The sequence below is a fragment of the Salmo trutta genome, chromosome 11 (genome assembly GCF_901001165.1).
Source record: "Salmo trutta chromosome 11, fSalTru1.1, whole genome shotgun sequence".
Lineage (NCBI taxonomy): Eukaryota > Metazoa > Chordata > Actinopteri > Salmoniformes > Salmonidae > Salmo > Salmo trutta.
Genome location: NC_042967.1, coordinates 6,881,317 through 6,895,043, shown reverse-complemented (window position 1 = coordinate 6,895,043; position 13,727 = coordinate 6,881,317). Strand labels below are relative to the sequence as shown.

General features: G+C 42.3%; 2 protein-coding genes across 2 annotated transcripts in view; both read left to right on the top strand.

Annotated features, from left to right (window-relative positions):
• LOC115202178 (sialic acid synthase) overlaps positions 1–4,593 on the top strand; it is an 8,765-nt gene extending 4,172 nt beyond the window's left edge. Inside the window, exon 6 of the mRNA XM_029766123.1 lies at positions 2,495–4,593. Within this exon, the coding sequence (XP_029621983.1) occupies positions 2,495–2,698 (204 nt within the window). The 3' untranslated portion in view covers positions 2,699–4,593. The remainder of the gene's footprint in view (positions 1–2,494) is intronic.
• Positions 4,594–4,704: 111 nt separating this feature from the next.
• On the top strand, positions 4,705–13,042 carry LOC115202179 (sialic acid synthase-like). The gene is made up of 6 exons (XM_029766124.1): positions 4,705–4,935; positions 5,792–6,007; positions 6,129–6,228; positions 6,393–6,547; positions 8,037–8,303; positions 12,505–13,042. Exons 1-6 carry the CDS (start codon positions 4,804–4,806, stop codon positions 12,706–12,708), a joined length of 1,074 nt encoding a protein of 357 aa, XP_029621984.1. The 5' UTR covers positions 4,705–4,803; the 3' UTR covers positions 12,709–13,042.
• The last annotated feature ends 685 nt before the right edge of the window (positions 13,043–13,727 follow it).

Genomic DNA, 13,727 nt, shown 5'->3' with positions numbered 1-13,727 from the left:
GTTGTCTTGTGGGAAGGTGAACTTCGCCCCGGTCTGAGGTCCTGAGCGCTCTGGAGAAGGTTTTCATCAAGGATCTCTCTGTACTTTGCTCAGTTCATCTTTCCCTCGATCCTGACTAGTCTCCCAGTCCCTGCTTCTGAAAAACATCCCCACAGCATGATGCTGCCACCACCATGCTTCACAGAAGCTATGGTTTTGGCCAGGTGATGAGCGGTGCTTGCATTCAAGCCAAATAGTTCAATCTTGGTTTCATCAGATCAGAGAATCTTGTTTCTCATAGTCAGAGTCCTTTAGGTGCTTTTTGGTAAACTCCAAGCGGGATGTCATGTGCCTTTTACTGAGGAGTGGCTTCTGTCTGGTCACTCTACCATAAAGGCCTGATTGGTGGAGTGCTGCAGAGATGGTTGTCCTTCTGGAAGGTCCTCCCATCTCCACAGAGGAACTCTGGAGCTCTGTCAGAGTGACCATTGGGTTCTTGGTAAGTGATGTGACCAAGAACCCGATGGTCACTCTGACAGAGCTCCAGAGTTCCTCTGTTGAGATGGGAGGACCTTCCAGAAGGACAAGCATCTCTGCAGGCCTTTCTCCCCCGATTGCTCAGTTTGGCCAGCTCTAGGAAGAGTCTTGGTGGTTCTAAACTTCTTCCATTTAAGAATGATGGAGGCCACTGTGTTCTTGGGGACCTTTAATGCTGCAGAAATGTTTTGGTACCCTTCCCCAGATCTGTCCCTCGACATAATCCTGTCTTGGAGCTACAGACAATTCCTTCAATCTCATGGCTTGGTTTTTGCTCTGACATGCGCTGTCAACTGTGTGACCTTATACAGACAGGTAAGTACCTTTCCAAATCATGTCGAATCAATTCAGTTTACCACAGGTGGACTCCAATCAAGTTGCAGCAACATCTCAAGGACGATCAATGGAAACAGGATGCACCTGAGCTCAATTTCTGTGTGCTTAGGGTCACTGACTCTGAGTAAAGCCAGTGTCTATGTATGCGGATGACTCAACACTATACACGTCAGCTACTACAGTGACTGAAATGACTGCAACACTCAACAAAGAGCTGCAGTTAGTTTCAGAGTGGGTGGCAAGGAATAAGTTAGCCCTAAATATTTCTAAAACTATAAGCATTATATTTGGAACAAAACACTCACTAAAGCTCAACTAAATATTGCAATAAATAACGTGGAAATTGAGCAAGTTGAGATGACTAAACTGCTTGGAGTAACCCTAGATTGTAAATTGTCATGGCCAAAACATATTGATGCAGTAGTAGCTAAAATGGGGAGAAGTATGTCTGTAATAAATGATGCTCTGCCTTTTTAACAACACTATCAACAAGGCAGGTCCTACAGGCCCTAGCTTTGTCTCATCTGGACTACTGTTCAGTCACGTGGTCAGGTGCCACAAAAAAGGACTTAGGAACATTGCAATTGGCTCAGAACAGGGCAGCATGGCTGGCCCTCGGATGTACACAGAGAGCTAATATTAATAATATGCATGTCAATCTCTCCTGGCTGAAAGTGGAGGAGAGATTGACTTCATCACTACTTTTATTTATGAGAGGTATTGACATGTTGAATGTACCGAGCTGTCTGTCTAAACTACTGGCACACAGCTCTGACACCCATGCATACCCCACAAGACATGTCACAAGAGGTCTCTTCACAGTCCCCAAGTCCAGAACATATTATGGGAGGCACACAGTGCTACATAGAGCCATGACTACATGGAACTCTATTCCACATCAAGTAACTGACTAAAGCAGTAGAATTTGATTTTTTTTAAAAACACCTTATGGAACAGCGGGGACTGTGAAGCAACACAAACATTGGCACGGGCACATGCACACACACACACGATAACATACGCACTATACATACACATGGATTTAGTAGTGTAGATATGTGGTAGTGGTGGAGTAGGGGCCTGAGGGCACACAGTGTGTTGTGAAATCTGTGAATGTATTGTAATGTTTTTAAAATTGTATAAACTGCCTTAATTTTGCTGGAACCCAGGAAGAGTAGCTGGGGATCCATAATAAATACAAAATACACATTTCGAGTTTCATAGCAAAGGGTCTGAATACTAATGTGAATAAGGTATTTATGTTTTGCAAACATTTCTAAAAACCTGATTTTGCGTTGTCATTATGGTGTATTGTGTGTAGATTGATGAGGAAAATGTTTTATTTAATACAGTTTAGAGTAAAGCTGTAACGTAACAAAATCTGGAAAAAGTGCTTGGCTCTGAATAGTTTCCGAAGGCACTGTATATACAAAATATACCAATAATATACTAAATAAATATTTTTCCCATTGACATTTGTAATAATAAATTTCTCCCAAAATGGTTATATTCACTTTCATTTAAAAGGTAGGTCCATTATGTTTGTCATAAACCTCCCTTACATCAAGTATTCTCTTTGTACTGTATAACCTACAACAGCACATACTGCAGGAGGAAATCTCCATATTATTTTCTCTTCCAGCTGGGGAAGTCAGTGGTGGCTAAGGTGGCGATCCCCAAAGGCACGGTGCTGAGTATGGATATGCTGGGGGTGAAGGTGGGCGAGCCGAGGGGCGTCTCTCCTGAAGACATGGGTCAGCTGGTGGGCAAGGCCGTCACAGAGGACGTGGAGGAGGATGGGAGCATCACGCCACGTATGGTGGACGGCTACAACAACAAGGGCTGACAAACATGTTAACATGCTGACTAGACCAGTGTTATGATACTGATGGTATGTCAGGACAGATGGTCTGTTTACATGTCTACCGTTGTGGCTAGATGGAGTAGGCCTACATCTTCATCTAGTGGTCATGTCAGCATTGCAGCAACGCCTAACCCTTATAATTTCCCTCACTTTAACCTCAGTCTCCTAACCTGCTATGTTATTTCACCAAACCTAATGTGTTGGTTCCCCTTATCAGCCACGTTAATTCCCGCAACCAGCTATGTAAACAGACCATCAACCCGACATACGATCAGTATCACCAGACGGCCACGTTGCCTGCGGCAGCGTTGCAAAATCAATGTATCCATTATTCAATCATTTAACTGCTCATGCGCTTCAATGGGCGTCTGCATAGCCAGGCGGTAAATAGAACTTGGTTCTATTTCAGACCCTTAATGCCTGCAAGTCCCTCCTCTCCCATCTACTCATTGGTTTTCACGAGCATACTAACCCACCTGGGTGATTGAAAGACGAACGAGAAGAGATTCATCAAAGAACGCTATCTGAAAACGAACTAGGCTTCCCCTTTCATCTGTGGATTCATTGTCGGAGTGGAGAACATGATTTTGTATGACCCAAAAAATTCTGCAAAGATCCAGCAAAAAAAAAAGGGACCCTATATTTCAACTAAACTAACAAACCAATGTTTTTGTCCCAGGGCAAATTAGCTAGCAATAGTTCCATATCCATGAATGAGTCGTGTGTTTCAACCTGTCCCCAAAGTAATATAGTGTAGTTTGTGTTGCTGATTTAACCTGCGTGTATGAACGTGTCTGATGGGGATAGTTGAAATGAATATGTTCATGGTGGATGCACTTGAGGGGCTGGTTTGGTGAAGCGGACACACGCAGGCATTCGCATGTTGATTTTGTCCATCCACATCAGATGCGATCATGACACTAAGGTTAAAATATCAAAGCCAACTGTGAACAAACTATATTCATTTGTGGACAGGTCGAAACAATCATGGACATTTAGGTAGCTAGCTGTTGCTAGTTAGTTAGTCCTGGGAGGTGAACAATGAGTTGTTATTTTACCTGACATGCATCTTTTCCTGAATTTAGCTGTTTCTTTGTACAATTTTGACCCGGAGTCGTACAAAATCGCGTGTTTCTCTACTCCAACGATAAATCCACAGATGAAAAGAGACACCTAGTTAATTATCTTTAATGAATCTCTCCTCGTGTGTTTATCTTTTTCCTGATATCCAATAAGGAGGCGACAATCAACACACTGTGCATCTCAAATAGAACCAAGTTCTACTGTAGCTCTTGGCCACGCAGAGATGTGGGGGAAATGATTGAATAACATGTATGTGGAACAAAAACTTCAAGTAAAAACTCAAATTGGAAAAACTATTTAGTAACCTGAAATAAAATAATCAAGAAAAACATTTGAAAAGCTAAAACTATATTGAAACTACAATTTCAAGTCTGAAAACAAACTGAACTAAACTTAATTTCAAATAAAAATCAAAAAACAAAAATGTTTTATATTAAATTACAAAACCAAGTAACTTTGGTGATCGGTGAGGTTTGCATGTTAGGAATCACGTCGGCTCTATTCATTGCATTTCTATCTGCAACGTTTGGCTACTGAACATGGCACTGGGCGATGTATAGTCAGAAGCAAGTTTAAAAAAATAATAATAATATTGATGGAAACAAACAGATTAGAATATAGTAGACTTGACTGTCTATATAAGGTACATTTATTTACATATGTGTGGTGGATGTTTACTTTACTTTTCTATATCAGAGGATGTGAAATAGAATTTGGTGTTTAAAAGGTCAAATACAATGTATACAAATAATGATTGACAACTCCTATAATAAAACATTATTCATTACAATGTCTCACATTTTGACTCTTGAGAATCCTGACCTGTGAGTGAATGGAGAACCTTTATTTTGAAACATGAGTGGAGAGGAATCCACAACGTGTAAATTAGCTCGACTTTTTCCGCGAGAACCTACAGCTGACTGTCTCATTACTTCTGGCTCAGAGCAAGCGAACATCTTATCGCTACAAAAAGTTTAGGAAACCGCATTTATCACATTTCCAAAATGCCTCTGAAATTCGAGCTTTGTCCTGGCAGGATGATTGGGGGTTCTAACCCCTGTTTCATTATTGCTGAAATTGGACAGAACCACCAGGGAGATATCGAAATTGCCAAGAAAATGATCAAGATGGCCAAGGTAATGTTAGTAGCAACATTTGAATGAGTTTTCTTAGCTCAGCTGCTGTATTGGGGACCATGGTACTGACTTACTTGCTAGTAAACTAGCAGCTACTTTAGTATAAAGTAGATTCCAGTGCCCACAGAACTGTAAAATGACAGTAGTTCTGCTACTAACTGCTGTTGCTTGCTGGGGCTGTATTTAAAATGGTGAATTTGTGACATTGAGACCATGGGCATCTATTGGTCAATTTAGTAAGGACTAATAATGGTGGATACAGAATTCCTACCAGAGCCAGAGATGTGGCACAGATACCCAACCTCATATACACAACATTTCACACCATTTGACTGTTTTATGAAAAGGCAGTGGGTGTGTTAGCTACAGATTTACGATATAATGTGATTTAACCAAAGATTTTTGGTATCCATTCAAGTTTCAAGTCAAGTTTAAGCTTTTTAATTTCACGTGCACAAGTAGTGAAATGCCTTTCTTGCCATAGCTACAGGTTAGGTACTGTTTGGTGTAGCACAGTGACATTTCGACCAACCTTAACTTGGCGATACTATCTTTTGTTTTTGATTCAGCCAAACATCTATCTTCTAAAATGTCAGTGTCCAGTTGCAGGTGATGCGTTTAAATGTATTAAGGTTTTGAGTAATCCAACAATGTCTTTGTCGCCATCTTGTCTATTTCAAATCTTCTCTCATTGTTCGAGACAGGTGAGTGTCATCATGACATGTGGCACTTTGGGGTGTGGACCCACCTGTCTCAATCAATGAGAGAAGATTTGAAACAAGGTTCCCTCCTCATCCTCATTGGCAACACATTTTACAACTATTTTACCCTACTCATATTGAAAATCAATTCACAGGACTGTGGGGCAGACTGCGCCAAGTTTCAGAAGAGTGAACTTGAGTACAAGTTCAACAAAGGTGCTCTGGAGCGTCCGTACACCTCCAAACATTCCTGGGGAAAGACATACGGTGACCACAAGCGCCACCTTGAGTTCAGTCATGAACAATATAGAGAGCTCCAGAAATATGCAAAGGAGGTTGGAATCTTCTTCACCGCTTCTGGAATGGACGAGGTAAGAGGTTATTCCATGATAAATGTCTATTGTATTTGTCTGCTGTGACTGTGTAGATATTCAAGCATGATTTCAAGCAAAACATGCATGACTATCCCAACTGCTTTGCATCGCTTGTTAGATGGCTGTGGAGTTCCTGGATGAGCTTGATGTGCCCTTCTTCAAAGTTGCCTCATGCGATGCCAACAATTTCCCCTATCTGGAACTGACTGCAAAAAAAGGTCAGTGATTTAAGTTAACACTGTGTTATATATGTACTACATCTTTGCCACCTGTTACTGTGATAAAAGTGAAATGTTACCAATTTTATATACTCTGAATGTGTAATATGTGGCATATCAGTAAAGTTAGTTTCTGTTGAAATTACAACTTTGTTTAACCTCAGGACGGCCTATGGTGATATCCAGTGGGATGCAGTCAATGGCGACAATGAGACGGGTCTATCAGACCGTCAAGGAACACAATCAGAACTTCACCATCCTACAGTGCACCAGTGCCTACCCATTGGACCCTGAGGATGTCAACCTATGTGTGATAGCAGTAAGATTTCCCATTGGTTTATTACAAAAAAGGATTGTCAGGCAGGATCAGCAGGTTATCTGTTGTCTGGCAGGATCAGCAGGTTATCTGTTGTCACCCGAGTAATATCATAAGGAAACATAAAGTGTGTTAAATGCACTGCAATGAGGGTGCGTCAAATGCACAGCAATGAGAGAGAGAATGAGAGAGAACGAGAATGAGAGAGAACGAGAATGAGGGAGAACGAGAATGAGGGAGAACGAGAGAGAGAGAACGAGAACAAGAGAGAGAGAGAGAGAAGAAGAGAGAGAGAACAAGAACGACAGAGAGAACGAGAGAGAGAACAAGACCGAGAGAGAGAGAACGAGAGAGAGAACGAGAACAAGAGAACGAGAGAGAGAGAGAACGAGAGAGAATGAGAACGAGAGAGAGAGAACGACAACAAGAAAGAGAGAACAAGAGAGAGAGAACGAGAACGAGAGAGAGAACGAGAACAAGAGAGAGAGAGAGAACGAGAGAGAGAACGAGAACAAGAGAACGAGAGAGAGAGAACGAGAGAGAGAGAACGACAACAAGAAAGAGAGAACAAGAGAGAGAGAACGAGAACAAGAGAGAGCGAACGAGAACAAGAGAGAGAGAGAGAACGAGAGAGAGAACGAGAGAGAGAACGAGAAGAAGAGGGAGAGAACGAGAAGAGGGAGAGAACGAGAAGAAGAGGGAGAGAACGAGAAGAAGAGGGAGAGAACGAGAAGAAGAGGGAGAGAACGAGAAGAAGAGAGAGAACGAGAAGAAGAGAGAACGAGAACAAGAGAGAGAGAGTGAATGAGAACAAGAGAGAGAGAACAAGAGAGAGAGAGAGAACGAGAGAGAGGGAGAGAACAAGAGAGAGAATGAGAACGAGAGAGAACGAGAACAAGAGAGAGAGAGAACAAGAGGGAGTGAGAGAGAGAACGAGAATGAGAGAACAAGAGTGAGAGAGAGAACAAGAGTGAGAGAGAGAACAAGAGTGAGAGAGAGAACAAGAGAGAGAGAGAGAACAAGAGAGAGTGAGAGAACAAGAGTGAGAGAACAAGAGAGAGAGAACGAGAACAAGAGAGAGAATGAGAGAGAGAACGAGAACGAGAACGAGAGAACTAGATCAAGAGAGAGAGAACGAGAACAAGAAAGAGAACGAGAGAACAAGAGAGAGAGAGAACAAGAGAGAACGAGAACAAGAGAGAGCGATAACAAGATCGAGAGAGAAACAGAACAAGAGAGAGAATGAGAACAAGTGAGAGAATGAGAACAAGAGAGAGAGAACGAGAACAAGAGAGAACGAGAACAAGAGAGAGAGAACGAGAACGAGAGAGAGAGAGAGAGAGAGAACAAGAGAGAGAGAGTGAATGAGAACAAGAGAGAGAGAACAAGAGAGAGAGAGAACAAGAATTTGACAGATTTCTGTTCAGGCCACCACTGAAGGAAATGAATTGACCCATGGAATGTTACTCTCCCTTTTCCTGACATACTGTAGGAATACCAGAAGGAATTCCCTGATATTCCCATCGGATATTCTGGCCATGAGAGGGGAATCAGCATCACCGTGGCAGCAGTGGCAATGGGGGCAAAAGTTGTGGAGCGTCACGTGACCCTGGACAAGAGCTGGAAGGGCAACGACCACGAGGCGTCACTGGAGCCTTCTGAGCTGACAGAGCTGGTCAGAGCCATCCGCCTGGTGGGGCGGGCCCAAGGCACGGGCATCAAACAGATGCTACCCTGTGAGAAAGCTTGCCATGTCAAGGTGAGTTAGCTTCGGGAGGTTTAAATGAAAATAAATATGACATCATTTTTGGAGACTGTTATTACTATGAATGGTAAAGGGAAAATATTTATTTAGTATATTTTTGACATACAGTGCATTCAGAAAGTATTCAGACCCCTTCCCTTTTTCCACATTTTGTTACGTTACAGCCTTATTCTAAAATGTATTAAATTGTTTTTTTTCTCTCCTCTCACCAATCAACACACAATACCCCATAATGACAAAGACAAAAAAAAATGGTTTTAGACATTTTTGCTAATTAATAAAAAATGTAAAACTGAAATAACACATTTACATACAGTACCAGTCAAAAGTTTGGACACACCTTTTTATTTATTTTTACTATTTTCAACAAAACTTCGAAATAACACACATGGAATCATGTAGTAACCAAAAAAGTGTAAAACAAATCGAAACATATTTATATTTGAGATTCTTCAAAGTTGCCATCTTTCCCTTGATGACAGCTCTGCACACTCTTGACATTCTCTCAACCAGCTTCATGAGGTAGTCACCTGGAATGCATTTCAATTAACATGTGTGCCTTGTTAAAGGTTAATTTGTGGAATTTCTTTCCTTCATAATGCATTTGAGCCAATCAGTTGTGTTGTGACAAGGTAGGGGCGGTATACAGAAGATAGCCATATTTGGTAAAAGACCAAGTCCTTATAATGGCAAGAACAGCTCAAATAAGCATCATTACTTTAAGACATGAAGGTCAGTGAAAAGTTTATTCAAGTGCAGTTGAAAAAACCATCAAGCACTATGGTGAAACTGGCTCTCATGAGGACCGCCACAGGAAAGGAAGACCCAGAGTTACCTCTGCTGCAGAGGATAAGTTCATTAGAGTTAACTGCACTTCAGATTGCAGCCCAAATAAATGCATCACAAAGTTCAGAACATCAACTGTTCTGAGAAGACTGCATGAATCAGGCCTTTATGGTCGAATTGCTGCAAAGAAACCACTAGTAAAGGACACCAATAATAAGAAGAGACTTGCTTGAGTCAAGAAAAACGAGTATTGGACATTAGACAGGTGAAAATCTGTCCTTTGGTCTGATGAGTCCAAATTTTAGATTTTTGGTTCCAACCATTGTGTCTTTGTGAGACGCAGAGTAGGTGAACAGATGATCTCGGCATGTGTGGTTCCCACCGTGAAGCATGGAGGAGGAGGAGTAACAGTGCTTTGCTGGTGACACCGTCTGATTTATTTAGAATTCAAGGCCCACTTAACCAGCATGGCTACCACAGCATTCTGCAGCCAAACGCCATCCCATCTGGTTTGTGCTTAGTGGGACTATCATTTGTTTTTCAACAGGACAATGACCCAACACACCTCCAGGCTGTGTAAGGGCTATTTGACCAATAAGGAGAGTGATAGAGTGCTGCATCAGATGACCTGGCCTCCACTTTCACCCAACCTCAGTCCAATTGAGATGGTTTGGGATGAGTTGGACCGCAGAGTGAAGGAAAAGCAACCAACAAGTGTTCAGCATATGTGAGAACTATTGGAAAAGACTGTTGGAAAAACATTCCAGGTGAAACTGGTTGAGATAATGTCAAGAGTGTGGGAGCGATTACAGTCTCAAGTCTTCTTGGGTATGAAGCTACAAGCTTGGCACACCTGTATTTGGGGTATTTCACCCATTCTTCTCTGCAGATCCTCTCAAGCTCTGTCAGGTTGGATGGGGACAGCTAGACAGCTATTTTCGGGTCTCTCCAGAGATGTTCGATCAGGTTCAAGTCCGGGCTGTGGCTGGGCCACTCAAGGACATTCAGAGACCTGCTCGAAGCCACTCCTATGTTGTCTTGGCTGTGTGCTTAGGGTCGTTGTCTTGTGGGAAGGTGAACTTCGCCCCGGTCTGAGGTCCTGAGCGCTCTGGAGAAGGTTTTCATCAAGGATCTCTCTGTACTTTGCTCAGTTCATCTTTCCCTCGATCCTGACTAGTCTCTCAGTCCCTGCTTCTGAAAAACATCCCCACAGCATGATGCTGCCACCACCATGCTTCACAGTAGGTATGGTATTGGCCAGGTGATGAGCGGTGCTTGCATTCAAGCCAAATAGTTCCAATCTTGGTTTCATCAGATCAGAGAATCTTGTTTCTCATAGTCAGAGTCCTTTAGGTGCTTTTTGGCAAACTCCAAGCGGGATGTCATGTGCCTTTTACTGAGGAGTGGCTTCTGTCTGGTCACTCTACCATAAAGGCCTGATTGGTGGAGTGCTGCAGAGATGGTTGTCCTTCTGGAAGGTCCTCCCATCTCCACAGAGGAACTCTCGAGCTCTGTCAGAGTGACCATCGGGTTCTTGGTCACATCCCTGACCAAGGCCCTTCTCCCCCGATTGCTCAGTTTGGCCAGCTCTAGGAAGAGTCTTGGTGGTTCTAAACTTCTTCCATTTAAGAATGATGGAGGCCACTGTGTTCTTGGGGACCTTTAATGCTGCAGAAATGTTTTGGTACCCTTCCCCAGATCTGTCCCTCGACATAATCCTGTCTTGGAGCTACATACAATTCCTTCAATCTCATGGCTTGGTTTTTGCTCTGACATGCACTGTCAACTGTGTGACCTTATACAGACAGGTAAGTACCTTTCCAAATCATGTCGAATCAATTTAGTTTACCACAGGTGTACTCCAATCAAGTTGCAGCAACATCTCAAGGACGATCAATGGAAACAGGATGCACCTGAGCTCAATTTCTGTGTGCTTAGGGTCACTGACTCTGAGTAAAGCCAGTGTCTATGTATGCGGATGACTCAACACTATACACGTCAGCTACTACAGTGACTGAAATGACTGCAACACTCAACAAAGAGCTGCAGTTAGTTTCAGAGTGGGTGGCAAGGAATAAGTTAGCCCTAAATATATCTAAAACTATAAGCATTATATTTGGAACAAAACACTCACTAAAGCTCAACTAATTATTGCAATAAATAATGTGGAAATTGAGCAAGTTGAGAAGACTAAACTGCTTGGAGTAACCCTAGATTGTAAACTGTCATGGTCAAAACATATTGATGCAGTAGTAGCTAAGATAGGGAGAAGTATGTCTATAATAAATGATGCTCTGCCTTTTTAACAACACTATCAACAAGGCAGGTCCTACAGGCCCTAGCTTTGTCTCATCTGGACTACTGTTCAGTCACGTGGTCAGGTGCCACAACAAAGGACTTAGGAAAATTGCAATTGGCTCAGAACAGGGTAGCATGGCTGGCCCTTGGATGTACACAGAGAGATAATATTAATAATATGCATGTCAATCTCTCCTGGCTGAAAGTGGAGGAGAGATTGACTTCATCACTACTTTTATTTATGAGAGGTATTGACATGTTGAATGCACCGAGCTGTCTGTCTAAACTACTGGGACACAGCTCAGACACCCATGCATATCATACAAGACATGCCACAAGAGGTCTCAGTCCCCAAGTCCAGAACATATTATGGGAGGCACACAGTGCTACATAGAGCCATGACTACATGGAACTCTATTCCACATCAAGTAACTGATGCAAGCAGTAGAATTAGATTTTTTTTTAAAACACCTTATGGAACAGCGGGGACTGTGAAGCAACACAAACATTGGCACAGGCACATGCATACACACACACGATAACATACGCACTATACATACACATGGATTTAGTACTGTATATATGTGGTAGTGGTGGAGTAGAATTGTATTAACTGCCTTAATTTTGCTGGAACCCAGGAAGAGTAGCTGGGGATCCATAATAAATACAAAATACACATTTCGAGTTTCATAGCAAAGGGTCTGAATACTAATGTGAATAAGGTATTTATGTTTTGCAAACATTTCTAAAAACCTGATTTTGCTTTGTCATTATGGTGTATTGTGTGTAGATTGATGAGGAAAATGTTTTATTTAATACAGTTTAGAGTAAAGCTGTAACGTAACAAAATCTGGAAGAAGTGCTTGGCTCTGAATAGTTTCCGAAGGCACTGTATATACAAAATATACCAATAATATACTAAATAAATATTTTTCCCATTGACATTTGTAATAATAAATTTCTCCCAAAATGGTTATATTCACTTTCATTTAAAAGGTAGGTCCATTATGTTTGTCATAAACCTCCCTTACATCAAGTATTCTCTTTGTACTGTATAACCTACAACAGCACATACTGCAGGAGGAAATCTCCATATTATTTTCTCTTCCAGCTGGGGAAGTCAGTGGTGGCTAAGGTGGCGATCCCCAAAGGCACGGTGCTGAGTATGGATATGCTGGGGGTGAAGGTGGGCGAGCCGAGGGGCGTCTCTCCTGAAGACATGGGTCAGCTGGTGGGCAAGGCCGTCACAGAGGACGTGGAGGAGGATGGGAGCATCACGCCACGTATGGTGGACGGCTACAACAACAAGGGCTGACAAACATGTTAACATGCTGACTAGACCAGTGTTATGATACTGATGGTATGTCAGGACAGATGGTCTGTTTACATGTCTACCGTTGTGGCTAGATGGAGTAGGCCTACATCTTCATCTAGTGGTCATGTCAGCATTGCAGCAACGCCTAACCCTTATAATTTCCCTCACTTTAACCTCAGTCTCCTAACCTGCTATGTTATTTCACCAAACCTAATGTGTTGGTTCCCCTTATCAGCCACGTTAATTCCCGCAACCAGCTATGTAAACAGACCATCAACCCGACATACGATCAGTATCACCAGACGGCCACGTTGCCTGCGGCAGCGTTGCAAAATCAATGTATCCATTATTCAATCATTTAACTGCTCATGCGCTTCAATGGGCGTCTGCATAGCCAGGCGGTAAATAGAACTTGGTTCTATTTCAGACCCTTAATGCCTGCAAGTCCCTCCTCTCCCATCTACTCATTGGTTTTCACGAGCATACTAACCCACCTGGGTGATTGAAAGACGAACGAGAAGAGATTCATCAAAGAACGCTATCTGAAAACGAACTAGGCTTCCCCTTTCATCTGTGGATTCATTGTCGGAGTGGAGAACATGATTTTGTATGACCCAAAAAATTCTGCAAAGATCCAGCAAAAAAAAAAGGGACCCTATATTTCAACTAAACTAACAAACCAATGTTTTTGTCCCAGGGCAAATTAGCTAGCAATAGTTCCATATCCATGAATGAGTCGTGTGTTTCAACCTGTCCCCAAAGTAATATAGTGTAGTTTGTGTTGCTGATTTAACCTGCGTGTATGAACGTGTCTGATGGGGATAGTTGAAATGAATATGTTCATGGTGGATGCACTTGAGGGGCTGGTTTGGTGAAGCGGACACACGCAGGCATTCGCATGTTGATTTTGTCCATCCACATCAGATGCGATCATGACACTAAGGTTAAAATATCAAAGCCAACTGTGAACAAACTATATTCATTTGTGGACAGGTCGAAACAATCATGGACATTTAGGT